The 26,785-nt window shown below is 51.3% G+C and overlaps 7 protein-coding genes across 9 annotated transcripts in view; 4 read left to right on the forward strand and 3 right to left on the reverse strand.

Annotated features, from left to right (window-relative positions):
• LOC117649254 (band 7 protein AGAP004871-like) overlaps positions 1 to 8,133 on the forward strand; it is a 31,707-nt gene extending 23,574 nt beyond the window's left edge. For 2 of the 3 annotated variants that reach the window (XM_034391843.1, XM_034391845.1), the window contains 6 exons: positions 755 to 855; positions 1,235 to 1,390; positions 1,570 to 1,667; positions 5,395 to 5,556; positions 5,783 to 5,948; positions 6,230 to 8,133. In XM_034391843.1, coding sequence (XP_034247734.1) covers positions 755 to 855; positions 1,235 to 1,390; positions 1,570 to 1,667; positions 5,395 to 5,556; positions 5,783 to 5,948; positions 6,230 to 6,355 — 809 coding nt within the window. In that variant the 3' untranslated portion in view covers positions 6,356 to 8,133. Of the gene's footprint in view, positions 1 to 754; positions 856 to 1,234; positions 1,391 to 1,569; positions 1,668 to 2,514; positions 2,613 to 5,394; positions 5,557 to 5,782; positions 5,949 to 6,229 lie in introns of all 3 variants that reach the window. The other variant, XM_034391844.1, reaches the window with a different exon arrangement.
• LOC117649252 (glycoprotein-N-acetylgalactosamine 3-beta-galactosyltransferase 1-like) lies at positions 8,009 to 10,467 on the reverse strand. Its single transcript, XM_034391840.1, has 4 exons — positions 9,511 to 10,467; positions 9,259 to 9,416; positions 9,028 to 9,180; positions 8,009 to 8,936 (listed from the first exon to the last, which is right to left on the reverse strand). Exons 1-4 carry the CDS (start codon positions 10,286 to 10,288, stop codon positions 8,712 to 8,714), a joined length of 1,314 nt encoding a protein of 437 aa, XP_034247731.1. The 5' UTR covers positions 10,289 to 10,467; the 3' UTR covers positions 8,009 to 8,711.
• A 141-nt stretch (positions 10,468 to 10,608) lies between these two features.
• LOC117649587 lies at positions 10,609 to 14,320 on the forward strand. Its single transcript, XM_034392477.1, has 9 exons — positions 10,609 to 11,046; positions 11,142 to 11,221; positions 11,721 to 11,866; positions 11,940 to 12,227; positions 12,273 to 12,708; positions 12,784 to 12,908; positions 12,985 to 13,147; positions 13,235 to 13,346; positions 13,426 to 14,320. The coding sequence occupies exons 1-9, from the start codon at positions 11,015 to 11,017 to the stop codon at positions 14,291 to 14,293; spliced, it is 2,250 nt and encodes a 749-aa protein (XP_034248368.1). The 5' UTR covers positions 10,609 to 11,014; the 3' UTR covers positions 14,294 to 14,320.
• A 4-nt stretch (positions 14,321 to 14,324) lies between these two features.
• On the reverse strand, positions 14,325 to 15,463 carry LOC117649127 (autophagy protein 12-like). The gene is made up of 3 exons (XM_034391586.1): positions 15,180 to 15,463; positions 14,934 to 15,070; positions 14,325 to 14,852 (listed from the first exon to the last, which is right to left on the reverse strand). Exons 1-3 carry the CDS (start codon positions 15,316 to 15,318, stop codon positions 14,730 to 14,732), a joined length of 399 nt encoding a protein of 132 aa, XP_034247477.1. The 5' UTR covers positions 15,319 to 15,463; the 3' UTR covers positions 14,325 to 14,729.
• Positions 15,464 to 16,087: 624 nt separating this feature from the next.
• Positions 16,088 to 18,315, forward strand: LOC117649125 (protein spindle-F). The gene is made up of 4 exons (XM_034391583.1): positions 16,088 to 16,619; positions 16,701 to 16,792; positions 16,912 to 17,143; positions 17,259 to 18,315. The coding sequence occupies exons 1-4, from the start codon at positions 16,088 to 16,090 to the stop codon at positions 17,603 to 17,605; spliced, it is 1,203 nt and encodes a 400-aa protein (XP_034247474.1). The 3' UTR covers positions 17,606 to 18,315.
• Positions 18,316 to 18,459: 144 nt separating this feature from the next.
• LOC117649126 (39S ribosomal protein L32, mitochondrial) lies at positions 18,460 to 19,632 on the reverse strand. The gene is made up of 4 exons (XM_034391584.1): positions 19,472 to 19,632; positions 19,031 to 19,282; positions 18,801 to 18,937; positions 18,460 to 18,723 (listed from the first exon to the last, which is right to left on the reverse strand). The coding sequence occupies exons 1-4, from the start codon at positions 19,560 to 19,562 to the stop codon at positions 18,601 to 18,603; spliced, it is 603 nt and encodes a 200-aa protein (XP_034247475.1). The 5' UTR covers positions 19,563 to 19,632; the 3' UTR covers positions 18,460 to 18,600.
• Positions 19,633 to 19,860: 228 nt separating this feature from the next.
• LOC117649124 (decaprenyl-diphosphate synthase subunit 1) overlaps positions 19,861 to 26,785 on the forward strand; it is a 29,912-nt gene continuing 22,987 nt past the window's right edge. Inside the window, exon 1 of the mRNA XM_034391582.1 lies at positions 19,861 to 20,102. Within this exon, the coding sequence (XP_034247473.1) occupies positions 19,950 to 20,102 (153 nt within the window). The 5' untranslated portion in view covers positions 19,861 to 19,949. The remainder of the gene's footprint in view (positions 20,103 to 26,785) is intronic.

The following is a 26,785-nucleotide window of genomic DNA, read 5'->3' on the forward strand; positions in this document are numbered from 1 at the left end:
GGGTGCGGCGGCAGAGCGGCGGCAGAGCGGCGAACATAACACAAAACTGGCGTCGCAGCCAGCCAGGCCGCAGCAGCGAGGAAGGAGGAGAGGGGGCGGAGAGGCCTAATTGATTTACAGAGCGACGCGAGATAAGTTTGTCTTGAAGCGGTGCGCGGCGGGCAAGGCGGCCTGAGCGGAGCGCCGGCCTCGGCAGCGACACGGCGACGAAGCCCTCCACCAGGGCGGGCAGCGCAGCACCGCGCAGCACCGCGCAGCACCGCCTCGGGCATGCAGCCCTTCGCTGGCCCCAGCCCGTCAGCTACAGCACGGTGCAGCGCCCTTTGTGGTCACGAAACGCCCGTTCCAGGCGTGTTCCAGGCCGTTCCAGGCTGTGCCAGGCGTGTTCCAGGCCGTTCCAGGCTGTGCCAGGCGTGTTCCAGGCCGTTTCAGTCAGTTCCAGGCCTTTTCAGGCCGTTCCAGGCGTGTTTCTGGCCGTTCCAGGCTTTCCCTCTCAGGCCGGCCTCTCATTCAGCGCGAAACAAAGCCCGCGGGCTGCCTGCTGGGGCTGGCCGGCTGGGCTGGCCGGCCGGTGGCTGCCTGCTCGGTCGGCCCGGTAATCGACTGTTGGGCCGTCGCCCTCAATTTTGCCGGATCGCGGGCTAAAGAGAGAGGCCAGAGTAATAAAGCGAAATAAATGATGGGCAGGTGGTGGAGGCGGCTCCTTTGTTGTTGTTGTTTTTGTTCCTCACACACGTGTTGTTGTTTGTTCCAGGCGACGACGGCAACTCCGGCATCATCGAGGTGGTGGCCACGGTCGCCTCCCTGGTGCTGCTGGTCATCACGCTGCCTTTCTCCCTGCTGTTCACCTTCAAGGTAGATCTTGCATCCTTTCAGTTAACATCTTTTCCTCCGCCTGGCCATACAGTATCTGCTTGGATACCACGGTAGCCGCTTGGTCCTCGGAATGGTGAAAACGAAAACATCCCGGTTCTGAGTATCAAGTTCTGGCTGTACCTATGCTAATGGATTGCTTCAAGATTTTTCTCTGCCGTCGGTGACGTGCGCGGTAGCGGTGTGATTCCAGGGAGGTCACTGGACTGCAGAGCTGGTCTCCAGGGGCCCTCTATCAAATTAAAATAATGTTCCGCGTCGTGTGGTTCATAGCCCAGCTTCAGCCTTGCCTTTGAACACACATCAAAGGGAAACGCAAAGCAGTACCAACCTTTTTTTTTCAATCACTTTTTTTCTGTAGGTGGTGCAGGAGTTTGAGCGCGCCGTCATCTTCAGGCTGGGCCGCCTGAGGTCGGGCGGCGCGCGCGGGCCCGGCGTGTTCTTCGTGCTGCCCTGCATCGACACGTACTGCAAGGTGGACCTGCGCACCGTGAGCTTCGATGTGCCGCCGCAAGAGGTAACTACACCGCCAAACTGGCCAAACCGAACGGAGACAAAACGTCCATTTTACTTTGTTCTCGCCATGTCGCGGTCTCTCTTCCGACGCGTCTCATCCACTGCCCGCCTTGACATTTAACAACGGGCTGGGATATTTGAAAAAAAAAAGTGGAAGTGAGCCTCCGACTTGTGAAACAGGTTTTGTCGCGAGACTCTGTGACGGTGCACGTGGATGCCGTGGTTTTCTACCGAGTGGACTGCCCCATCCTAGCGACCAACAACGTGCATGACTACAGGTACCCTGTGGCGCCTGTGGCGCCTGTGGCCTGCCAAACTCTTTCGTTTTCCCGCCGTATTTGAATTGCCTTTCTATGGTAGGTTATAAGCACGGCACTGCAGCATGGGCCTGGGCCTCGGCCTGGGCCGCCTGGACTCCTCGGCCGTCTTTTAGGACAGCGACCGCGCCGAACGGGCCGAACCTAAAGCCATGGCTCCGTCCCGTCCGACATTCTCCGCGTCTTTGACGTTGTTCATTTTGTAAACACCCCTGTTGTCCCTTTGGAAAGAAACCGCCTGCACTGGTAAAACTGAAGCTTAGTATTACCCTCTGTTCTCAGCGTCTTACCTTTTTGGAATCGAGCGTAACACGCTCATCCGCTCAGATACCCCTATGCATGGGGAAATGGTAGTCTAACTTTATGCACGCTTAAAACCTTACGAAATATTTTGAGTACCTGTAAGGTAAACTAATTCACTTTGCTACGCTTTAGTTTTACCAGTGTTTCACTGTACTCTAGTCTCGGGGATTTCTTCGAGTAAACTCGAACTCCCGCATGCTCCGGCCTGTTTGCTGGCGATTTGTTGAGTTCTTATTGGACCCTCCCCTCCCCTACCCCTTTGCCCCACCATTCCTGCCGCCACTCTGAAAAACCAAAGTTGCGGCAGTGTAGCCTCCTCTTCCCCGAGTGGCTCGTGTTGGGGCGTGCTTGTGATCCATGTGATATACCTACCTGTGTTGTGCGGCAGCCCCGCGCGGCCGCGGGCTGGGCTGGGCCAAAGGACCAGGAGAGCCAGAGAGTCGAGTAGCGGCGTAGGCGTCTTCCTCTTGCTGTGTTTGTAGTGAAGCTCCGTGCTGTGTGGCAGGTGCTTACCAAGGACTCCGTCACTGTCAGTGTGGATGCGGTAATCTATTATTACATCAAGGAACCTCTGAATGCCGTCGTTAGAGTCAGCAACTACAGGTAAACTTACAACGCGCTCGCTGTAATTGCCCCAAAGGCGTGTGCGTATGTTGTTTCTCTCTAAGTGTGTATGAGTGAGTGAATGAGTGCGTGCGTGACCCAAATTTTTCGTCTCAAGGGCAATTTTTTAAAAATGATTTTTAAAATGACTGTGTACAAGGATACACTATTGAACGGACGGGAAGCTTGTTTGATTTTACATTTGAAACGCACAATGTAGCGAAAATGGGCGGCAGACGCGTTCATTCTGGAAATGACTCGCTCGCATGTACTCAAAACCTTGACGAACCTCGTCAACCTCCCCACGAGACAACGTATACCTTCTTGCCAACACTGTCGCAGCATGTGCCTTCCTTTCGTGGCTGCAGCTCAAGTAAAAAAGCCCCTAAGTCGCAAGGAAACGGACAAATCACCGTCGACTCGAGTTTCCCTTGCGGGGCCTGCAAAATCTGCTTTGGCTTTCCGACATTCTGTTTTAGCGTCGCTTCTTTGGCATTCGGGCGTTATAAATCGTTTCGTATGAAAATCCTAAACACCAACATGACAAAATAAATTGCAAAGGACCAACGTATGCTTGTTTAAATCCGAGGTGTGCCATTGGGCATTGCATAAAGAGGGCTTTCCCTTAAACTTTCCGAACGGAAATACGAGAACCTGTAGTTGTATCAAGTCGGTTGTTGACAGAATGCACGCATTCGACGGATTCCTTGGTCAGCCCTGCCATGACTTCTCTTCTGTAGTCGCACTGTAAACCTTTTCAGCATGAAACCTTTCCCACAGGATTCGACTCTCCACTATCTCGGACTTCCACTCTTGCACGTTTTCTTGTTTTTCTTCATTCTCCGTAGACTCGTAGACGCTTTGCCGCACGCATGACCACCAACCCCAGCGGCTGCCTGGCATCTTTGTTATCACGTATTTGGCATGCGTTTTGAAAAGGAACTCTTGTACATATGTCGGAACTCACACTATCTTTCTCTAGGAGGCCTCCATGGATCAACCGCCACAGGGAGGGAGTCCTTCCGAGTCCCTCGGGAACTCCCTCAGGGACTCCTTGATAGGGAGTCTCTCAGGGAGTCCCTCAGGGCGGCCAGCAACACCGCGAAGCGCGAAGCGCGAACCTCGCGGCATCCCAATGCTTCGCTGTGCTCCGCAGTCCCGCCGACAGACGGCGCCCGGGTCTGCCTGCCTGTCGGCCGGACTGCGCCCACACTGCGTGACACTGCGTGACACTGCGTGACACTGCGTGGCGCGGCGGCGGGATGCTGCAGGGTCCGCGCGGCAAGCACCACAAGGGGCCTCCGCGCCACGCGCCTTTCCCTTCTCGGCGGGGGTCAAAAACAAGTGGCCTGGAAAAGGGCGCGTGGAGTGTGGACGGTGTGACGGTGTGGACCGCGGGCAGCCCAACCTGTTACGCCACAACAGGCAGCCAGGCCAGGCCAGGCCCTGCAGGGGCGGCCGGGGGCGCAGCGTCCGCGCAACGTCCGCGGCAGGCGAGCGGAAGGGACGGGCTGGCAGGGCAAGATGCCTGGCCGGACTGCCCGGACAGCCACGACGGGGGCGTCCGTAAACTAAGAAACGAAAAAGAAAAAAAATAAACTCTCTTCGGTTGGACGGGACCAAACGCCTCGCCGAGTGCGAGAAAACACAAAAAGCATTTTTTACAGCCAGTTTATGGACGGTCCCTCGGTCCCGGCAGGAGGGCCGGGCAATGCCGCTCAAAAAGTGGAAGGCTGCCTGCGCGGCGCCTTCGCGGGCGGGGTTTTGCTTCGATCGCGTACAATTCTGTCGCACACACTTTACCGGATGAGAACGCTACGTGAGTGCCTGCACGGCGCGGGTACGCCCGTGCCCCGAGGGGCTTGGCCCAGGACCGTGAGTCACAGAGTGTGTGGCACAGAGTTGTACGCGCTACGCAGGCTACGCACTGCCAGCAAGTTCCGCCTAGTTCCGCCCCTCCCTGCCACTCACCGCCTCACTCGGCCTCAGACTGTCTCAGACTGCGGCGCCCCCTTCCCGCTCCCCCTCCACCTCGCTGGTGGACTGTGGCTGTGCATCAGGAGGCGTTCCGTCCCTCGGGAGGTGTCCTGGAAGTATCCTGGAAGTATTCTGGGAGCATCCTGGAAGTAGAGCGCTGAGGGGGTCATTTTCTTGCTCCGCTTGTATGACACCCCTAGCCGTCCATGTACATACCCACGTAGACTTTCAATCACTTCGTTTTCTCTTTCTTCATTCTTGATATTTTTAGTGCGTTCAGAAAAACTCAGTTCTGGCCCTGACTGTGAGCGCTGGAGCCCCGCGCTTTGGCTCGGCCAAATTGGCCGGGAACCAATAAGGGACGTCCCTGCAGCGCCGGAGCGCTGGGGAGCCAAGCCGGGCCAGGACCGCCAGGACTCCGTTTTCCTGATCGTGTAAAACCTTGATTAGACGCGGCGTCTCGGGGCCTTGCCGGCCTTACCGTTTCAGTCGCATTCGCCTCCACTTTTGCAAACCCGAGTTTTCCATTATTCATTCATATTACTTCTCTTTCCCGTTCCTCGTGACCGACCAATTTATTGCAAAGTTTGCTGGTTAGGGGCGGATGGCGAATGGAAGTCCGCCCGGGGGAGAGGGGCCGGCGTGGTCGTGGTCCCAGCCGTGGCCCCGGCCCTCCCCGCCGCCGACACGCTGAGTCACCGAGTCGAGGCGAAGGCGAAGGCGGAAACGGTTCGGTCGTGTCGCGCCGCGAGGCCGCGTGGCCGCCGTCCCGGGCCCCGAGGTAAAAATGCCTGTTGGTACGCAGCCACTCCACCCGCCTGTTGGCGGCCACCACCCTCCGCAACGTGCTGGGTACGCGCAACCTGTCCGAGATCCTGTCTGAGCGGGAGGCTATCTCCCACAACATGCAGTCCAGCCTGGACGAGGCCACCGACCCCTGGGGCGTCAAGGTGGAACGAGTCGAAATGTAAGTCCGGCGCGCAACCGAATTGCAGTCGCTTCCATTTTGCTTTTTTGACAGTGATGCTCCCAGATCGTGGGGTCGGGGGGCCGCGGCCAGTAGGGGGCTGCGGCCCCGTGGAGCTAGCTTAGCTTTGGGGGGTGGGAGCACTGGGCTGCACTGGGCACAATGAGACTAGTACACTGGTGCGTCCGCGGCGTCCGCGCTGAGAGCCTTGTTGGTGACGTCGCAGTAAGGACGTCCGGCTGCCGGTGCAGCTGCAGCGCGCCATGGCGGCCGAGGCCGAGGCCGCCAGGGAGGCCCGCGCCAAGGTCATCGCCGCCGAGGGGGAGATGAAGGCCTCCAGGGCCCTCAAGGAGGCCTCGGACATCATCTCGGAGAGCCCGTCTGCTCTGCAGGTACGCACCGCTCTTTCGCTTTTGTGTTGGACAAGTGTCCCTCCCTCCCATGCCCCTGTTACAGCCCCTTCCCTGCGCCCCCGGTCTTGCCTCTCAAGTTCAAGTGGCGTGGCCCGGCCTGTAGCGCCTGTGATGGGCAGGGTAGGCCAGCCCGCCACGGCGCCGAGCGCAGCGGGTGGCCTATCCCTCCGTTGGCAGGCGCTAGCGGCCGCAGGCACCGCAGGCACCGCAGGCTGGCCCCGACCGACTCCTGACCCTGCTCGTGTTCCGTCCCGTTCCAGCTGCGCTACCTCCAGACGCTCAACACGATCTCGGCCGAGAAGAATTCGACCATCATCTTCCCGCTGCCGCTGGACATCATCTCGCCCTTCCTGAAGGGCTTCGCCGGGCCAGCGCGTTCCGAGTAACAGCAATAGTGGGGCCGCCAGGACGTCGCCCAGGACGTCGCCCAGGACGTCGCCCAGGCCTACGCGCGTCATCGCGGCGGAGTAGGACGACAGCGTGTCGTCGCCGAGTCGCCATCGCGGGGGAGCAAGGAACAAGGCCATGCAGGCCGTGGTCATGCGGCCGAGTCATTGATCGGCGTGCTCATGAGCACGGCACACGGCACAGCCATTGCGGCCGGGCCGGTGAGCATCCCCCTAGGACCACACAGTGACCGAAAGGGATTGGAGAAACGGGAACTGGAAGTACCATTGTTACTGTAGTCTGCAGATTTATCGGTTGAGTTTTGAAAATTTATTCATAATAATATAAATGTGTTGGTGGTTTTCCACGGCTTTATTGCACTGCACATTTTTGCAATTCTCTAGTCATGCTGTGAAAGTTGCTCATGTTCTCTCAGTGTTTAAAACGTTCTCTGTTTTCTCCCTCTTTACAAATGTATGATCTCTCTCCATAAGTTAATTTAGTTTATTTGAACAAAACCGCCAGAAGCTTAAGACTGTGTTATAATTCATACATACATTGTTTTGATTGCTGAAACTTATATGGACTGATCAACCCAAATGTAAAATAGGTTTTGTGATTTTATTTGCTAGCACAATTTGTTCCGGTGTAGGGTTTACTTACTTTCAAACTACTTGTGGATATTGGTCCTAATGTTACCAATGGTTCCCCTTTTGACCGAGATTCACAATGTCAAAGTTGCGACATTTTAATGACAGTTATAAATAATTCCTATGATCCAAGCACGTCATTGTCAGACACTTGCAGAGATAGTAATCAGAAGAGAACTTTTTTAACTTTTCTTTATTATCTGCATAGTTGTTAAATATTAGGTAAATAATAAATCTGAAAACCTCACTTCAATTATGCACCAAGAAAAATTGAGCTTTTTGGTTTAGGAACCTAATGCATCAATATTTAAGTGAAAATTTACTTCTTAAATGGAGTGCATAGTTTCCAAAGCCACAATTTTAACATTACATTGACGGTGCGGGGAACAACTAGTGTTTTATAACTTTTGTAAAGTGTGTTTGTTCGTTTGTTGTTGGTATTGTTTTAATTATATAGGACATAAAAAGGATACCAAACCTTGACAATTATTAGAAATTCAATAAATATTTATTTCTGTTTTTTTTTTCCAAAACACTGACACATGTAAACAGAAGTGCAGACAAGCATAACATGTGAAATCTACTCCAAAATAGAATAATACAATGGAATATGTGAAGTTGGTGTGTGATGTTTTAGTAATACAGGCTTTGATAATTTTTTCAATTTTGAAGGTAATTTTCTCATTTGCATGTTTAAATTATTCTCAAATTGTTGTTACAAGTTACCTAGTTAAATACAAGTCATGAAAGGCTGAGCCTCTATGACAAAAGAAAAGCTGAGTGGTGCTGTAAATAGTGATTGTTACACATACATGAATAAATGCACTCTCAAGATTTCTTGCACTGTATATCAACTTTTACATCTTTCCAAAAACTATGTTTAAATCTTTGGAAGTCACATAATAATATAACTTTAGTGGACAAAATTATCATGCAGCACAAATGACAAGTGGTTAATTAAAATTAGCGGAATAGGTATACCGAAACAAATGAACGGCCCAGTCAAGTCAGTGAATTTACTTATTAACCAAAAACAACTGTGTTCATCGACCCAATAGTTAAGGTGCCACTCACTGAAAACAAACCCTTGTGCGCTAAGGAACAGTTTTATAAAAACATGTCATATTGTACATCCCTATACACTTATGTTAATAATAAAGTATAATAATAACAACAACAGTAGTTCACCTTAACTTTGAATCAACCCTACATATTCAAGGACATAATACTGGAAGACATAAATTCATAAAATGATTGCTTATCAAGAAGTGCTTGTTAAAATATGAGATGCAAAATCATGGACAAAAAAAGCCTCTCAATAGAAAGGAATGAGACATGACAGACACTCAACATAATATTGAGATTCTACTTTCTCCTCCTAATAAAAAGGAAAACTTATGGGAAGCGTTGGGCTGTAAAAGTAACTAAATGCAAGACACTTTAGGATACAATTCATAGAAAATACACAGTAGTCTCTTATGGACGGAAAAGGACGGATGTGTAATACACGGTAAGTAATTAGTTGCCCATAAAGATGCCCATATATGTGCAATATGCAAGTTATATTTATCACAGCAAGATATGTGACATATCACAAGGAGATCTACTCAAAGACGAACAAAAATCTTATACATTGCAACTGCAAACAAAAAAAAACACAACACATTAATATCAAACAGATGAGGATTATGACTAGTTGTGAGGACTACTCTGTATCTAGGAGAGTATCCACTCCAAATGGTAAAGGAATAGCCTCTCCATGGCCACCTCCATCCTTCAAATCCAAACCTCTCCACACATTCTTCTTGTTTTTCAAACCAACTTTAATCAGATCTTCATTTATTTTTGCCTTCCATGCTTCGATATACTGCTTTGAAGAAACATTTTCCATTGATGTATATCCTCTGCTTCTCATAAAGTCTTGCCAAACCTAACATGGGACAGAATAAGAAAGATCTGTTAGCTTGCCAGTAGCATCTACGAACCAGTCAAATTTATTTCTTGGAAGGTAAGATACACACCTGCTCAGGAGGATAAGGAGTTGGTGCTGGGCGATTGCCATGTTGTCCTTGTGTGAAGACATGCAAATGGTTAACAATGTAGTCATACATATACATCTTATCAGCTTCAATTCCTTGAAAGGTAACTGATAAGTCACTGCAACATTCTTTTCCCTGGAAATTTATTTGCATGGATATTAATTGACTCTGCATGCTGTGAGAACATGAATGAAGACCATGCAGTTACAGTACCTCAGTTGAAGGGTAAATGCTGTTTTTCCAGTATGAGGCAATGAGTGCCAGCTTGTTTGAAAAAAGAAGTTGGTTCAGGTTGTAACCATGAAATCGTCCTTTACCAGATTCATCACGTGTATCACTTGGAAGGACACATAATGCTTCTAAATTTCTTCCTGAAAAAACAAAATTAAAAAAACAAAACAATGTAATTTTAATACAATATAGAAAAAAACTCAAATAAAATACAAACTTGAATTTTTTTAGTACCCAGGTAGTAATCTTCTTTTTTCCAGTATTTGCCACCGGATGAGCAGGTCTCAAGTGATGAAAAGTTTCCAGCAAGAAGTCTGACAGTACCTTTACTCAAAACGTACCCCGCTAAAGCTACGTTGAATGGTTGACCCCACAATGTTTGAGCATGCCCTAAGTAATAGGGATCGTCTGAATCAACATGTGCCACCATTCTTCTTAAGTTTTCAGGAACGACAAACATATCATCTGACACGAATAACAACCATTGCAGCTGGGTTCCTTTAGATTTCCACAAATTAAGTATTATCTTGCATAAAAAGTCCCATGAACTTGCAACTTCTATGATTTGAACTTTAAGCTCTGCTGAAAATTCTTTCAAACGGAGATCCTGGGGTCTCTTAGCATGGTAAAGTTCATAATCGTTACAATGCTTCAACCAAGTATGAGATGCAGCTATTGCATTCTTTTCCCGCTCGACAAATACAACACATGTGATGTGAACCTTATTTTTCAGCATTTCTGCTTCTAAGATGGCTTGTTTTCTCCCTTTTCCATACAAAAAGTCATCGATGTCTAAGGAATTTCGAACAGCTCCTTGGTTAGCCAGCCAGGATTTATAGTTCCCCTCCACCAGGCCCTTCTTCTCAGGTGGATGATTACAGGTGGACTGACGTTTTGCGTGTGATGATGATGGTAAAGGATCCTCGCTAGGACTCAGTATGATTATGCCAAGAATAAATCCAATAGCAAATCCCACAAACAGGACGGCGATGGGTTTGCGAGCTGACATCATGTTAAATGGTTGAGTTCTTGAATATATAATCACGTTTGGCTCACAACACAGGTCAGGTAAGAACACGCGTCTGAGGACCACATAGTCCTCCTAAAATTACTAATTGTTTTTGCACGAAACAAGAGAGGTAGTCGGCTGCCACCTGTTGATGTTGTGTTAGTTTTCCTTGTCTGCGTCTCTGACCCCCCTCCCCCCTCCCTCTCCCTCGCCTCCCTCCCCACCCTTCCCCTCACTGTTTTCCGCTACTGCCAACTGCCGACATTCGTCTAAATCAGTGCTCAGTTCCTTTCAGTAAATTCAGAAGTTGTTGCTGGCTTTAAAACTAAAATGGAATGATATAAATTTTGAACACATTTTTAAAAAATGGTTTCACTGCCAAGCTAAGCAGAAAGCAACAGCGGAGTGTGTGTGCTGGTGTTGTGGTCAGCATGCACATCCTGCAAGCGTTGGAGTTCAAATGTTGCAGCTGACGATGCAAACTTCGATCCTTAACGTAAACCGGAGGCAAGGTGATCTGTGTCCGACTGTGATTATTTCTTTTAAATCAAGAACGGAAGTGAAATTCGAATCAACTCCTCTCATCAGGACTTATTCGGGCAACGGATCACAACTGTGTGAACAGAACAACCTTCCAAGTTTGACTTACGTGTCACGGTTTTCAGTTGAGTGGAGCCATAGGTTAACCCGACGCCATGGCCCAGTGCCCGGACAACTCAGACGATTCCGATGAAACCTTTTACTGTCCTGACACAGACAAGGTAACTCGCCAAAATTTGTTTCGAAATCAGCATGGCAGCGATGGGGGATGGGTCGTGACTGGTGACGTCTGCCCCTTACGTGTTTCGTGTTCCAGGATCCCGGCGAGTCGCGCTTCCCCGACAGTCTCAGCGAAAACGACGAGGACGATGACTTCTACGAGCGCAACTACAATCGGTACGGCCCCGTGGCGCTGGGCGCGCTGGGCCCGCGTCCCTCGTTCCAGGACCCGGACTCGGATCAGACCTTCTTCCAGCTGGCCGAGAGCGCCCTGAGGCCGGACGGGGGCCCGTTGCCGGACCTGCCGGACACGGAGGAGACCTTCTTCTCTCCGGCCGAGTACGGCAACCGAGACGGCAACAACAGAGCGTCGCAGCAGGTCCCCCCGTCCAGGAACCCTGACAGCCCCGACGCCCCCGCCTCGGCACCGCAGGCCGACGGCGCGCAGGCCCAGCACGCCCAGCACGGCCAGCACGGCAGCCAGGGCATGTTCACGCACGACTTGCAGTGGGGCCAGGCCTGCAGCCAGTTCGTCGAGGGCCGGGGGCTGGACCGGGACCAAGGGCTGGACGGCGGTAAGGCTGGGCCCTGTGCCCCGCTTGCCCCGCTGGGCCGCTTCCCCTTTAGTTTGCGTTTGCACCTCCCCGCCCTACCTGCCATGGCCGTCCTGTTGCAGTGGCGCCGGTCTCGCCGTACGACCTGTACGTCGAGATGCCCGACCCGGTGACGCAGGAGATGCGCGTTTTCCGCGTGCCCGGCCTGCAGGCCGACCCTGACACCCTGCGCTTCCTCACCCAGGACTTCCACTGGCCACAGACTCAGGTATGTTTCCGGAGTCGTGGAGGGACTGGTTTCTGTCAACTAGTTGATGCCGACAGCGTTTCTCAACCGACAGGTCTTACCGGCCGAGGCCCTGAACGGCAATGACCTTCACGACCGCGGCCTGCTGGGCCAGCAGGAGGCCGCGCCGGACCCGTGGCGCACAGAGCCGACGGGGGAAGCCCCGGCCGGCACGGGCCACGCGGGTGCGACCCCCGCCCTGGACACGACTAGACTGGACTCGCAAGACCTGGACTGGTCCCAAACGCAAGCCGAAGGGGTGGCCATGGACATGATGGAGGCTCCGAAGCACTCGGGGAACTCCATGGAACTGGGCAGCTCCAGCCAGGACGGCGCCGTGGCGGTGGGCAGGCCGGGCATGCCGCCCGCCCTGAAGCACGCCCTGCAGGCCCTGCAGCAGGTGGGCTCCTCCGGCTCTTCGGAGGGGCGGCCGGTGCCGTCCGTGCCGTCCTTCGACGACGACCTCGCGCTGCCGCCCGCCCCGCAGTGGCCGCTCCCCCGGGAGGAGCAGCTCAAGATGGAGGAGATCGTGGCCTCGCTGAGCTGCATGAGCGTCAACCTGGTCGCCAACGGCAAGCAGGCATGCCTCCCGCGACCCACTGCGCCGCCGCCTTCCTCGCAGTCCAGGAGCCCCACGTACAACGCGGCGCGCCGGCAGCGGAGGCGTGGTCGGCCGCGGGCACTGCGAGGCGCGGGGCCCAACGACGCCAAGAGCACCGGCATCGCCACCGTGCAGCAGGCCGGGCAGGCGCTCCAGGGCTGCGTCGGGGGCGCCAAGCGGAAGCGATCCGGCCTCGGCGCGCCCACCAGGAGTGGCAGCTTTGGTACGTTGGCTGTGCCGTGTACCTTCACTAGCGTTGGAGCCTGCTGTGTTGTATTACGGTCCCACTGTGTCGCAGGCCCAGACTCTCAGCAGCGCGCCAGCCCCGCCAACCAGAAAGTCTTCAGCTGCAGCCCGTCCTCGCCGCCGCGGCGCAAGGTTCGCAAGACATTCGGGCCGCCGACGTCAGCCAGCAGCACGGCGGTGAGTCTGGGGAATGCCCCTTCTAGGGACAACGCTTCCCACACTGGTTCAACGTGAAACGTTTCGATGTGCGCAGGGCAGGGCTGAAATGATTGCAACGTATACACGGCTACGCGACCTGCGATTCCGAATGCACGACATCATTGGAGGCAAAGAAGCTCTCCCTACGGCCCAGGAAGTGGAAAGTCTGCGGCAGGAGGTGCTAGTCATCATTGGCAACATGGAGCAATCCGAGCCAAGTAACAGAAGATACACTAGACACACTAGCAAGGTAAGTTCTTTTCCATTCGAAAATATTTTTGGCATATTTCTATGGGTCTGTGAAGTCCGAATTTTTTTTTTTAACCCTCTCAAGCAGGCCCACATCAGAAAACAGGAAGCTCGACAGGTAGCTGACAAGCTTTTACATCAGTTACGAGTAATTGCTGAAGTTCAGAGGTAAACAAAAACTTTAAAATATTCAATGAATTTTTCAGCATTTCCGATTGCACTTTATACAAATGATATTTTTTTCCAGCCAGAGCAATGATGATACTGATTGCACCACATCATGTCACAACACCAATGTTGAGCTTCCTTTTCAATCCCTGTCAATTGACCCAACACTTGAGTCAAAAGTTAGTCCTCAAGAAAAGAAGACAGGCGTACATCCAATCACTAGTCAGAATTTAAAAAATGAAAACATACCGAAAAAATCTGTTAAAGAGAAAAAACAGAAATGTGAGAAACAGAAAACTGATTCAAAGAAAGCTGGAGATTATCTTAAGCAAAGTGAAGAAAACTCTGTAGGCACAAGTAATGATGTTGAAGTTAACCATGATTCAGCAAAAAATGTTTGGCGTAGCTGTATAACTCCTTTATATGATAAGAGAACTGACACTGAAGGACAGCTTGGTGTTGTCATTGTTGAAGAAACAGAAGAGAACCTTCATGAGGAGACTGTCACTGATAGATGCACAGAAATTCCTCAAACTGAGATTTTCTCTGAAGCTGTTCTCAGCAATACTGTTTCGAGTGAGGAAAACAAGATAAGCGCCAGTTTTCCATCAATGACAGACAACCGCAAGGATTCCACAAGTTCCAAACCAGTGTGTGAGCCGCAGACAGAAGAAATAGATCCCGCCAAACAAGAAGAATATCAGTACATAGTAGGTCTCATTAAATCAAAAGCTGCAACTTCATTAACAATGAAGACTTTGGAGAACGATGATACTGCACAAGAGATTGATTTCACTTGTAGCAGTGGCCCTATGATGCTGACTGGTATACTTCTACCTAAACAATCTGAACTAGAACCAATTCTTAATTTACCTGAAAACTTCTGGGGGAACCCACAGGCCCCAATTCCTGAAGAATGGATTAACATGCTGGAATGGGAAGATTAGGAATTGAGAAAATCTATGGAAAATACTGCTGTTAAATGAACTTTTGAAGCTATATTTAACTGATTGTGTTCAACAAATCAACTTTGAATAACTTCTTGGTAACATTTTCTGATCATTATATAACGATCGCCTATCAATGCATACTTGACAATCATTAAGATTAAATTATGACAAGTAGACAATTATGAATCAAAGCTTCGGATACAAGGACTTCTCAGACATTTTTGAGTTTGTAAGAAAATAATGCGGCATTTAACAGCTTAAAATAAGACCCGACTTTACTGTAAACACAATATAATAGTTCAATGTTTTCAAATCTAATTATTAATTTCTTAAAGTGTCAAATTCTGTTAAAAAAAAAAAAATCTTTCAAAGTGCTCTTGAAATGTGGCTTTACAGATATCACAGGGAGGGCTTCTTCAGGACCAACCTCACTTCAGCCCCAAGCTTGACTTTTGCAATAATGCAGAACTAATTTTCCATCAGAGCCATAGCAGTCATATAAATTTCGTACTATCTGATCAGGTGCTGGGGCGAAAGCTTGATTAACATACAAAAACTGTAAAGGGATACAAAAGATAATTAATTGGTGTTGTAAAATACTCTGCAGTAAATAATTTAAATGTAAAGCACTACTCACAAGGCTCTCTGAAGGCTCCAGCTTCAAATATTTTTTAATAAACTCTATAATTGATCCAATTTTCTTGTCTTTTTCGACAGTCCACTTTTTCTGTTTCATTATTGGAGCATTACCTGTGGCTTTCAGAAGAATGTCAACTGTAAAAGAACATCCAGAAATTACAAACATTTCAATCCAAAAGGGATCACTTTTGCAAGAGTGGCAGAATATAACGGATCCATGAGGAAAATGATTGAGAAAACGCACTTTTGTGTTTGTTGGTTTCATTTGGTCTGTCTGCTACGCTTGCTGGACTGCTCGGTTCTGGTGGAATACTCTCTGCTGGGGCCTCTGCAGTATCCACATTTTCTGGCGTTTCAACAGGAGTGCCCGGAGAGTCAGACATTATGGATTCCAATCTAGATTTGGAAGAATAACGAACTATGTTTTTAGTCGTTGATCGAATTCATAACCTATCCATTCATGTCAAGCAGTAAACACAACAGAAGACCGGATACATGCCCGATGTCACTTGTTCCCTCAAGTGCGCTAAAATCAAAACAGGAGCAGGACACCCAGTATAAAAGAAGTCCGTTCTTGCCGGTGGCGGGCTTCGGAGGCTGGTTTTTCTCAAACCAAATTCATTTTACCGTTCTTTTATGGAAATGGTAAGGCTTACATCGAGACAAAAACCTATTTGCTCTCTCAAAGATCAAGAAAATCGAGGGGGAAGTGGCAACTCTCAGCGCCTCCTAGCGGCCTTCGTTAGAAGCAACATATCGATAGCTCGAGTTTCGGAAACAGCTGTTTTTTCTTTCGAGTATCGATCCGTCAAGTTGTTGGGTGCGTTGTTGTTGTTGTTGATCCGTCACGAATGTTAGTACGGACAGATATTGGGGCTTTCTATCTTGAGTTAATCTTTCGTCGTGTGTGGCAAACAGTGTGCGCCCCTGCATTGTAATCAAACGAAGCGAGGTGACTGTTTAGACCTAGACCTGCGCGGTGACACAGTCGCCTTATGGGCCATGGCAGTTTGGCTTTATGAGTGCAAGACGAGTAGAGAGGAGAGGTTAATAATTGCCAATTAACTGATTCATTGTCTTGAGTCTCCCTCGGGCCTCGCGGGCTTCGAGAAATGCCCTAAGAGACGTCCTTCTCGCTTTGATTCAGAAACCATGGCTGAGTCAGAGTCACAAGTCATGCCCAACCTTTCCAATCAAGACATTATTGGATCTCGCTATGCTCTGGAAGTTGCTTTTCAAACTATGAAGGAGCGATGTCAAAGATTGCAACAACGCTTGGCAAAGGTTGAAGATGAAAACTCAAAGCTTCGCCTTCAGAGGCGGAAAGATGAAGTTGTTGTGGGCTCAAGAGCAGGTGACGAACCAGAAGCCATGCGAGACAAAATAGCAGAACTAGAACGTCAGAAGCAACAGTTAGCGCAACATGTTTTTATGGTGACAAGTGAAAATAAGCAACTGTGGACAAGGCTTTCACAGTCAGCAAAATTGAATCAATCGCTTGGCAGTCAGTTAACAAAAATTTCTGATTCTTTAAATCGTCATTCTGCTTCAACAAATTTGAGCCAATCGCAACTTGGTGGTAGTATGATGGCCTCATCTTCACGTGATATTCTCAGGAATAGTGCTGTCCTTTCTCAGTTCCCTAAGAATAAAGAAGTGCTCTCTTCAGCCATGACTGCCTCAGGTATGTTACTTTAATTGCTTCCAATTTGAAATTAAACTTTTTCAGTAAGTGACCACCATTACTATGTCTTTCTGTCTGCAGATTCCAGGACAGATAGTTTGGAAGAAATATCACTGAAGCTTATCAACAGTTTTTTACAGGAAAAATCTGAGTTGGAAGATCAATGTGCTCAGGTAATGCCATCAATGCCCTTTGCTTGTTACCTAATTTTTCTGGAGATTTTCCCAAGCTTCATTTTTTAACCATTCATAATAAGATTTAAAGAGCAATAATTGAATTTTGTTTAATTCAGATGACAGAGCTTCGTGAAGGAGGCCTCTCACCTACCTTCAGTGCTGACCATCTTGGTTTCTCCATGACAAGCACTAATGGCTCTGCTGGAGAGGATGCTGATTTGATGGACCCCTTGTTTGTCCCTGAAGTTCAGCAATTGCGTGACTCATTGTTGTCAATAAAGCAAGACCTTCTGATGCAACAAGAAAACATGCGAGTAGCAGTCACAAATCTTTTAAAGTTTAGAGACGGTATGTGTTACCCTCTTGCAATTTTTTGATTGATTGAATTTAGCTTAGTCATCTGACAGTGACTATTTGTTGTTCTAATTAATCTCAACCTCATAAACTTTTGACAAATTTACAGGAGGCTTAAAATGCCAGGCATGTACAGAAAGGGCCAAAACAGCAACCAGCAAAGCATCGGAAGAGGCCTCAAGAATGAGCACTGCAACAACTACACGATTTGAAAGTGCAAACATTGCTGAGCCAGAGTCTCTTGGGGACTCTGCAGATGAAGAAATCAAGGAGCAGCTCCAACGAGTTCCAGAAAACTCTACCAACAGTGACCATTCCCACCCTGCTCAAAATGCACGGGTGTGCCCCATCTGTGGAAGATTCTATCCAAGCTCTGTTTCGTTTGGAGATTTCCATCGTCATGTTGTCAATCATTTTGAAGATGAGGAAGAGAAAAATAGTTTCCTTCTTGTCTAATGAATCCTTTTTGCTACATTTGCATTATGTGTTAGATTCCAGTTTAGAATGTAGACAATGCAAATCTGCATTTACAAGGTTTCCCCTTCAATGTTAACTAAAGACAACATTGGAGCAAGGTGCTCACGAGTTTCTTAATTTATCTAGGCTAATACCATATTCATTGCCATCCAGTACTGGCACTCATTGTTAGAGGTCTTTGACACTACAGTATCTTTATGAGACTTGTCTTTTTTTAAATTGTTGTCAAAATTTACCCACATTGTATTGCTGTTGCATCCTTATATTTGATACATGTTGTTTTTAAACAGAAAATTGAGGAAGGGTTTTGTTGCTCGGAATTAGTGCAACAGGGTCAAGCTTTTGTTTACATTTAGTTAAATTTCATTTTAGGTTGTAGAATATAACTGTGATTGTACATTGACACTGTACCAGTAATTTATTTACACGTTTGACCAGATATATATTTACTTTTTATCATTGTTGTCTAATAATTGCTGTGTGTTCAATAAGGTGCATATTTTGAGAATTATTTTCTCCTTTAAGGCACCAAGTCGATTATTTTCCTTTCCATTTTATAGTTGTATACCTATTACTATCTAGAGATTATTTCTGTTTTATCAGTTATAACTCTGTTTCCCTAAAATTTAATCAAATTTTCACTGATTATCTGTGACTTGAAAAGAAAAATATATTTGAAGTTCATGTTACACTTTTCTTCTTAATTTCCAATGCATTCAAGATTTCTGGCTAGGGGGAACTAGAGACCTAGAGTGACTCTAGAGAGACTCTAGGGGGAACCAGTTGTTTAAAGAGATCGTGGTTTCTCATTTTTTAAATGATGAATGGTTAAGAATTTTTGGTGAACAATTTATTAATTACTATAGAAAATATACAAATGACAAAACATTTTTTTGCCTAATTGTAATATGAAGAGGCCTTAGTTGATTATAACCAAGGGTAACTACCACTATCATAAGGTGTGGCTGATTTTGTCAAGCCAGATCCTTAGGTTTAACTTCCTTCACATCTTCATTGGGCCCTTGCGTACTTGGTTCCATGAGGTTGCTAGTGAACCATTCTGGTCTTGGCTTCTCCATTTCAACAATTCGCTTGCCCTGGAGAAGATACATGCATTAGAAGATAATGCAATCCACATTTATGAATTTAACAAATATCATATCACAATACATACGTCACAAAATTCTGAAGCCACTTGATCATTCTCATACAAAACAATTACATCCTTTTCAACAGGTTCCAGCTTCAAAGTCTCTTGAATTTTGTCTCTAATTTCTTTTGTTTCTTGAATGACTTTGTGATAGCAATTGGCTGAAAGACATAAATAAACATGGTGAACTTTATTTAAATAGCTAACAGATAGCCCGGACACCTATTCAAACAAAATAAAAAGGGCAAACTTACGACACAGAAGACCGGGTTCATGGAAGCTGCCACACTGCATACAGGTCTGTAAGTTTTTCTTCAAGAACATCATCTTCCATACATAATCAGGGTGGCCGAAGCGCCTTTTTAATCGTTTTTCAATAGTACGTCTGTTTCTTGGAACAGCAGCAAGTATAGCATCTTCCCAAATTTGTTTAGCACTTGGTAGAAATCTTGTTGGTGGATGACAAGCTCGTGTATCCAACCCTGCCAATGCAAATTCTGGTCCAGCTGGAAAAAATAAAGAAAATAATTTAATATAAATTGCTTGATTTTAATAAAATGAGTGTATGAAAGACACAAATAATGAGATGGAAACTGTGGACCTCTATAACCTATACAATGGAATGGTTGCGCCAAACGATAAAGACAAAACGAGTACATGCCATGAAGCACACAAATTACTCGATTTAAATTTACCTGGAGGGAATAGTCGGGCTAATAAAGCACCGACAGAGTTTTCAAATTTAGACAGAGCATTAGAAATACGGTGCATGATGGCAGCAGACATGTTTGTTGCTACGAGCTCTTTTTCTTCTTCATCTTGATTCAGAATACCAATTTGACGGCCAAAATAGCGAAAATGAAAGAAGGACCACGCGTGATCGAAAGGACTAAAAGCATTGCAGACGCCAAAAAAAATTGAGAAATGTGTTTGAGTGGTAGGGGTTCGGTCTGCAGGTTCGAAATTTGTCATATGGATGACACGAAGAACACCCTGGCCGTAGTTACTTTTCTCGTTTGGATGGTGTGTTGTGGCAGCCTGCTTGTTATCCTAGCAGACGACGCACCTTCAGGAATCTCACAAGGCGGTGATTTTCTCTTCCAAATGCCGGACTCGTAGCAGCAGACGTGCAATGCTCGGTCCGGAGTGCAGCTCACCATATCAGTTTGGACTATGGCGTGCTTAGGTTCTGTGCGGTTGTGTGCTCGGGTGGAAAAATTGTGTCAGATTGGCCAAAATGCTCAAGTGCGAAGAAAAGCATCGAGTGTTAAGCTCAAACAATTTGTGGATCTACCCCTTACCAGGAGTGCTGTGAAAAGTTGTCAGGTTAGTTTCTCATAACAATCAGCTGATTTTTGAAGTGTTCGGACCCCAAATTGTCTTAAAGTCTGTCTTGAGGTGATGGGACGTTTTGTGCTTGATCTGAAATTTTATTGGCCCATGTTGAACCCTCGTGTGACCTTTGTAAGAGCGTACAACTGTCTGCCAAAAATACAGTCGACTCCACTATGCGTCTTATTTCGATACTTTGTAGCTTTTCTGACGATGATATCATTAAAACGCGTCCCCATTCTCGTAACTTATCCTATGAACTTACCCGAGAATGCGTGTTCGCGGACATTGGATTGAGAACATCCTCAATATCGATTAAAAATGTTTGTGATGGTTGTCCTCTCAATTACAGCACCCTCAATTTTCTTCACAAAATGTAAATTTTGTTGCAATGACAGCGCATGTTTCAAAAAGTAGAATTTTGAGGGAGCATGGGCTTCGCCTGTCACAGTTTGTCATTCCCCCAAAACAAAAAAAAATTGCACAATGTACGAGGTTGACTCCTCGCTTTTGTAGGTTAGGTAGCAGACGATGAAAACATTTTCCCTCCCAATTTCAAATTTGCACTTATCCTCCGTTCGTCAACATGGCTCCCGTCGAATGTCCCTCTGAGTTTCTGCTTGACCATAGGAGGTCATCTACCTTATATTTGTTTTTTGAAAGTTTCCAATCAGGAGGTAAAATAATGAGTAAAGTAAATTAATCATGCTGACTTAAAAGTGTGTATCCTGGGGAAGGACCTCCTTTCAAAGACGCGAGTCCAAAACTGTATGTTTATTTTTGGTTTGGTTGAGGTAGGACTTCCCTTTCTCCCACCAGGTGTACATTTGTTTTGAAGAAATCTTTTTTCCTTCGCCCTTTTTGCCCTTTTTTGTCCTTTTCACTGAAACGGCCCGATCGCCCTGCCGATGGCGATCCGCGCGGCGACGGAGTGACGGCCGGGCCGCCCCTTGATCAGAGCGGGAATCAAACCAAGTGCTACTCACAACCGCTCTTCGAGTGAAAGTTGTTGTATTCGAATTCTGTTAGCTCACGGATTTCTCCCTCTCTCTCGCTCTGCCGCGCGCTGGCGGCGCTGTCCCGCCTCGTTCCCGCGCGGCGCGAGCGAAGACCGTTTTGTGGAGGATACGTGTGCGTTTTGCTCGGCCCGGGCCATGTCCGGCGTGTCTGTCCATGTGCGCGGCGTCGCGCGGCGTCCCGAGGGAACGCGGAACACGCGGCCAGCCTCCGCTTGCTCCGCTCCATCGCCGTGCTGGCCCGCTGGCCCTGCAGGCCCTGCAGGCGCTATGGATGGTGTCAAAGGGCGGCGCCCTCTACGCGGACGACGCGGACCTAGTCGGGGAATTCCCCCGGGGAACTCCACACTCCCTTCCCTTTTCCCGTTTCCCTTTTCCGGCCGTGTCGCCGCGGCTTTCCCGCCGCGATCGTGCGGCCTGCCGGCCCGGCGCATAGCCCGGCGCTTCCTGGCCGCGGTCAAGTACCGCATGGCCATTGTTCGAGGGATGCTGTGCGGGGGGCCGCGCGGGGGGCTGCGCGGGGGGCGCCGATTGGCTGAGCGCGATAGCTGGCCGCCAAGCCTCCCAAGCCGCCAATCGGGCGATGGCTGAATAGGCCTGATCAAGATCCACTCTTCGCACGATCTCGCGGCGCTGGCTGCCGCGATGCCACGCCGCCGCTGCGTCCGGTGCGTGCACACTGCAGAGGGCCTCTCTGAGGCCGCGGGCTGGGCGGCTGGGCCAGTGGCGGCTTTTTGAAGCGCAGGTTCGAGTTTCTTATGTAACGGGCCCTACCTGCCGCAGCACGGCGCAGCACGCTGCAGGTGAGAGCCCCCGCCCCGCCCCGCTGCGCTTTGATTGGCCGCTGATAAGCAGCTCAGTTCTCACCAATAACCAATCACGGCCAAGCGGCGCGCTAATTGCGATGCAGCTCCCCGCCGCTTTGCCGCGTTGAGCCGCGCGCTGCGCCTTCCTATCGCAGTGATAGAAAAAGTGATCCCCCTCCCCCGCCCCTTCCCCGGTGCTCTAATTTTGTTGCGCGACTCGTTAGCGCCGTGTGTGGTACACGGTACACACACGCGGGGCTCGGGGCGGACGAAAGTGTCACCGCGGCGGCCTTGGCGCGGCGGGCGGGGGCGGGGCGGCCCGTCTCGCGGATCGCAGCTAACTTGTTACGGTGATGCTCGGTTTGAGTCGGGTCAGTGGCGCACCGCCGCCCTGCCCGCCGCCCTCGGCCTCTTTCCCCTTTCCTCTTTCTTATTTTCTCCCTCTCTTTCTTTTCCCGCCGCGCCCGGCCGCGCCGCGCCGCCTCTGGTCGCCACACCTGTCGCTGGGCCTCTGGGCCGCCCCGCCGCGTCCGGGTGCAGGCATGTGGAGGCAGGCCGGACCAAAGTCCGTCCGGATTGGAGTCCGGGGGCCCCGCCGCGCCGCGCCCCCCCCCGCCGCCCTGTCGCTCAACGGCGTCCTCCGTCCGGCTGCCGTCCGGGGTGCGCGTCGTCGCGCGGTCTGGCGGTCGCTGAGGTTGTCGTCGCAGGGCGGGGCGCGCCAACGGCTCGTCGAGGGGCGGCGGCGGGTCCGGCCCGGCGGCGCGGCCGGTGTGTGGACGACGGCACGACGGCCAGCCTTCCTAAATGGCACCTCGTCCGTCGCGGCCTCCGCCCTGCCTCCGCCCCTCGGCCAAGACGGCCAAGCCTCGGCCTCTGCCTGTTCCCCATGGTTCCCCACCTCAGGGCCGCCGGCTCGGCCCGGCCGCGCCCAGCCGAGCCCAAGTAGAAAGCAGCGCTGCTCAACGGCCAGCCCGCCGGGCCGCCGGGCCGGCAGGGGGCTGTGCGCGCACCGTGCGAGAAGTCAACGCCGGGAACCGTTCGGGAAAAGTTCGGAAACCTATCGGGAACTCTACACAAATGTCGGGGTGAATGAAAAGTCCCTGGAAAATGATCGGAAATTGCCGAAGTGGACAGATACAACTTGAAAAACATATGAGAATCTGTTGGAAGAATCAAAGGTATCGGAAGTCGTGAGCGCACAAAAATCTCGTGTCTCTCCTCCAGCGGCCGGTGCGCACCCCGAAGTGTTCACCGTTCCGTATCATTGGAGGGGCCGCCTCGGTGGCTAGACGGCTGGACCCTGTACCAGCGCCCCGCCCCGCCCCGCCCCGCCCCGCCCCGCGCCGCCCCGCCCCGCCACCGTGCCCCTGCATGGCCATCTTTTTGGCGGCCAGGTCATTAGTGCAATGTGCCGTCGATGCCGTGTACTCGTGGTTTCGCTCTCCTTGAATGACGCGATCGGCAGGCGGCCTTGGGGGGGTGGGGCGGGGCGGGGTGGGCCTGTATGTAATGAGTCACGGATATGGTGGCCGCTGGCCGGTGTGGTCCGGCCGGCCGTTCGGCGAGTGTGTGGCATTGCCGGGCCTTGCCGGGCATTGCGTTCCCGCTCCCCGGCGCGCCCTTCGTCGCGGCTTGACTTGTGGTGTGGTGGCAGTGTGTAATGTGAGGATGTGGATCGCCATGCCGTGGGCCTGGCTGTGTGATCCGGCGGCTGTAGACTGATTCCGAAAGTCGTTTTCGTCGCTCTGTCCCTCTCGCACCTATACGGTTACGCCCCATGAGTGCGAGAGGGACAGAGCGACGAAAACGACTCTCAGTCTGCTGCAGCCTTCGGCCGCTAGGCTGGAGCGTAGCGTGGCGGTACTGCGAGCATTTTGGTCGAAATGCGGCCGCAGTGCTCCGCGCCGCGCCAAAGCCGGCCTGGCATTAATTATCGCGATATCCCCGGGGGGCCACCACACCGTACACCACCGGCGGCGGTCTTGCAGCGCTTGCAGCAACGCGTCGCCTTCTTTCTAGCGGCGGTTCGAGGTTTTTGCGCCGCCGCCGCTGCAACCGGTGCAACCCGCGCGCGTCGTGAACGTCGCCGTGGCGCGCGCGTGCGATGACTGCGAGGATGACTGACTGCCAGCGGGCCGATGGCCTGGCCGACGGCGCGAACAGTATGCTGCTGTCTCTCTCGCACTCGCGGGGCGCGCGCCCCGTCGCAGCGAGTACGCGCGGAGCGGTGCGGAGCGGTGCGGAGCGGTGCGGAGCGGTGCGGAGCCACCCCAAAGTGCCCCCCCCCTCGCGGGTTGACACTCATTAATCACCCGGAGAAAGCGCGAGGCGAGGCCGGCGGGGCGCTCGCTTGGCACTCGCAACCAGAGCGGCAAATTCGTTCAGGCCTTTATCGCAGCGCGTCGCCGATTTGGCGCTTGGTTGATACGGCACACCGTAAGGTGCGGCGGCGCGGCTCGATCCAAGGCCCTGCCTTAGTTTGGGGCCTGGCGCTAAGTGGATTGAGTGAGTCGGCCGAGTCGGTGGTGTCGGCACATCCGCCAGGGCGAGGCGAGGCGGGGCTGGCAGGGCGCAGCCGGGGGGCGCGGCTTGCAACAAGCAAGCATAGGGAATTCCCTCCCCCCTCCCCGCCGGGCCAAAGCCAAACGCACACGCCTCTATTCTGTGTTTCCGGCGAGATTCTAGCTGCGGGGGGTTTCCTCTCCCCCCCTCTCTCGCACCTTTGGGCGTCCCGGGTGCGGGGAAAATGGGGCCGCCCGGTGGAACGAAGTCTGGGGCGTAGTTTTTTCGTTTTCCACGGCATCAAATACACTTCGCCACGGTCAAAATGGCGTCAAAAGCGGGGCGCTAAAATTTTAAGTTTTTTTTTCGTTAAAATGGCCGTTTTTCGTCAAAAAATTCAAATGACGTGGTCCAGGGCAGCGAGCCAGAAACCTACCGCCGAGTACGACCCCGGGCCCTAGCCCCCAAAGCGTTGGAGGACGGGCGGAGTTCGGGCCCCTCGGCCAAAGCGACTTTTGGCGGTCGGAGTGCATCGCGCGAACTGCTTCGCCTCGCGCTTCCCGCTCTCGCATTTTGTCGCAGCAACTTGAGCACTTGATCTAAGTAACGCTACTTGGGGTTTGAATCAGTTTGGTGTTACTAACACATTCAAGCACGGTAAAAACGATTCCTGGTTTCCCATAAACGTATGGAAGGGATTTCCAGGAGTTCCTTGGAAACCAGGAACCAGGTAGTGTTACTTAGATCAAGTGCTCTAGTTGCTGCGACAAAATGCGAGAGCGGGAAGCGCGAGGCGAAGCAGTTCGCGTCGATGCACTCCGACCGCCACAAGTCGCTTTGGCCGAGCGGCTTCGAACTCCGACACTTGTCCTCCAACGCGTTGGTGGGCTAGGGTCTCGGTTTCGATACTCGGCGAGTAGGCTTCTGTTTTGGCTCGCTGCTCCAGGGACCACCGTCATTTTGAAGTTTTTTGACGTAAAACGGACCACTTTAACGACAAAAAACTTCAAATTTACCTGCTGTTTAACGCCAAACGCGTTTGACGCTCAGTTTGACGTTATTTCGTCGTAGTTACGAAGTGTATTTGATGTTAATTCATCGTGAGAATAACGACAAAACTACGACAACTTTACAGACTTTCGTTCCACACGGGCGCTCTGCGTGGAATCATAACTCTACGCAGCACTGCAGAAGCGGGCCGACTTTGGCGTTTTCCGCCCGCCAGCCCGCAGCCAGCCGACGACGGCCTGACTGGCTTGACGCCTCCCTCCCCCGTCCGACCCCGTCCCCGACCCCCTCCCCGTCCCCGTCCCCGTCCCCGTCCCCCTCCCGTCCCCGTCCCCGTCCCCCTCCCCGTCCCCGTCCCCGTCCCCGTCCCCGTCCCCGACCCCGTCCCCGTCCCCGTCCCCGTCCCCGTCCCCGTCCCCCCTCCCCGTCCCCGTCCCCGTCCCCGACCCCGTCCCCTCCCCGTCCCCGTCCCCGTCCCCGGCAAGGTCGCGCCCGTCGGAACCGTCGGAACCAGCCTTTTGGCTGCTCGGGTGACCTTTGGTTGGAGCGCAGCGCTTCTTTCGAAATTTTTGGACGCCCGCGGCTGACTGGGTCGCGGGTTCCTGCTGCGGGCGAGTGCACGCGTTGGTGTGAGCGCGTGTGTGTATGTGCCGGTGCTCGTGGACGCGTCCCGTCCCCGTCGGTGTGTGTGTCTGTGTGTGCGCGCCAGTGATCGATTTGGCAATTGATGTGGCTGCACGTCGGCGACGTCGGCATTATGGACCGACTGGATATCCGCCGCGGAATGCTGTAAATATGCGGGGCCGGCAAGGCGACTGGGACTCGCAAGGTTGTCGTGGTCCGCGCTCCGCCAGTGCGGTGCCGTGCCTCGCGGTGCCTCGCGGTGCGCGGAGTCTTTATTTTTTACGACCCGCTCGAGCATTGCGAGTCGAGCCAGCCCAGCCCCCTTTTTGACCAGCGCTAATTGCCCTGATTTTTTTCAGACATATTTTACGGGCGGTTAGTACTTATTATCTGTCAGCGCCAAACGCACTGGCAGCCGGACAGACGGACGGACAGCGTGAATCGGCGTGCACTTGTCCCGCCCGTAGGCCGGCCCGCCATGTAGGTCAAAGTCGTGAAACGGAGGCTAAATGCTGCTGGAAACGCAGGGAAGCGAAGGCCGCCCATTGTTGCTCCGTTAAGGGAAGCCCGCGCCTCGCCGCCATACATACAGTGTGGCGTTAAAGCGAGTGGCGCGCGGAGCGCATGAGTGGCAGAGCAGGTCCATCGCGGGCGATCGCGGGGCTGGCGGCCGTCCATGAGTACGTCGGCCTGCCTGACCAGCGGACAGTGGCGTGGTCGC

This window comes from Thrips palmi, unplaced genomic scaffold (assembly GCF_012932325.1).
Source record: "Thrips palmi isolate BJ-2018 unplaced genomic scaffold, TpBJ-2018v1 HiC_scaffold_4, whole genome shotgun sequence".
NCBI lineage: Eukaryota > Metazoa > Arthropoda > Insecta > Thysanoptera > Thripidae > Thrips > Thrips palmi.

Coding starts and splice junctions, on each gene's coding strand:
- LOC117649587 (XM_034392477.1), top strand. CDS start 11,015: ATGAAACCTTTTACTGTCCTGACACAGACAAG. Junction 12,228..12,272: donor GCCAGGACGGCGCCGTGGCG/GTGGGCAGGCCG, acceptor CACGCCCTGCAG/GCCCTGCAGCAGGTGGGCTC. Junction 13,347..13,425: donor GTAATTGCTGAAGTTCAGAG/GTAAACAAAAAC, acceptor ATTTTTTTCCAG/CCAGAGCAATGATGATACTG.
- LOC117649252 (XM_034391840.1), bottom strand. CDS start 10,288: ATGATGTCAGCTCGCAAACCCATCGCCGTCCTGTTTGTGGGATTTGCT. Junction 9,417..9,510: donor AAAAGAAGATTACTACCTGG/GTACTAAAAAAA, acceptor TTGTTTTTTCAG/GAAGAAATTTAGAAGCATTA. Junction 8,937..9,027: donor CTCCTTATCCTCCTGAGCAG/GTGTGTATCTTA, acceptor GTCCCATGTTAG/GTTTGGCAAGACTTTATGAG.
- LOC117649127 (XM_034391586.1), bottom strand. CDS start 15,318: ATGTCTGACTCTCCGGGCACTCCTGTTGAAACGCCAGAAAATGTGGAT. Junction 15,071..15,179: donor TGAAACCAACAAACACAAAA/GTGCGTTTTCTC, acceptor GTTCTTTTACAG/TTGACATTCTTCTGAAAGCC. Junction 14,853..14,933: donor TGGAGCCTTCAGAGAGCCTT/GTGAGTAGTGCT, acceptor ATCCCTTTACAG/TTTTTGTATGTTAATCAAGC.
- LOC117649126 (XM_034391584.1), bottom strand. CDS start 19,562: ATGTCTGCTGCCATCATGCACCGTATTTCTAATGCTCTGTCTAAATTT. Junction 19,283..19,471: donor AGCCCGACTATTCCCTCCAG/GTAAATTTAAAT, acceptor TATTTTTTCCAG/CTGGACCAGAATTTGCATTG. Junction 18,938..19,030: donor TGAACCCGGTCTTCTGTGTC/GTAAGTTTGCCC, acceptor TATGTCTTTCAG/CCAATTGCTATCACAAAGTC.
- LOC117649125 (XM_034391583.1), top strand. CDS start 16,088: ATGGCTGAGTCAGAGTCACAAGTCATGCCCAACCTTTCCAATCAAGAC. Junction 16,620..16,700: donor TTCAGCCATGACTGCCTCAG/GTATGTTACTTT, acceptor TTCTGTCTGCAG/ATTCCAGGACAGATAGTTTG. Junction 16,793..16,911: donor TGGAAGATCAATGTGCTCAG/GTAATGCCATCA, acceptor TGTTTAATTCAG/ATGACAGAGCTTCGTGAAGG.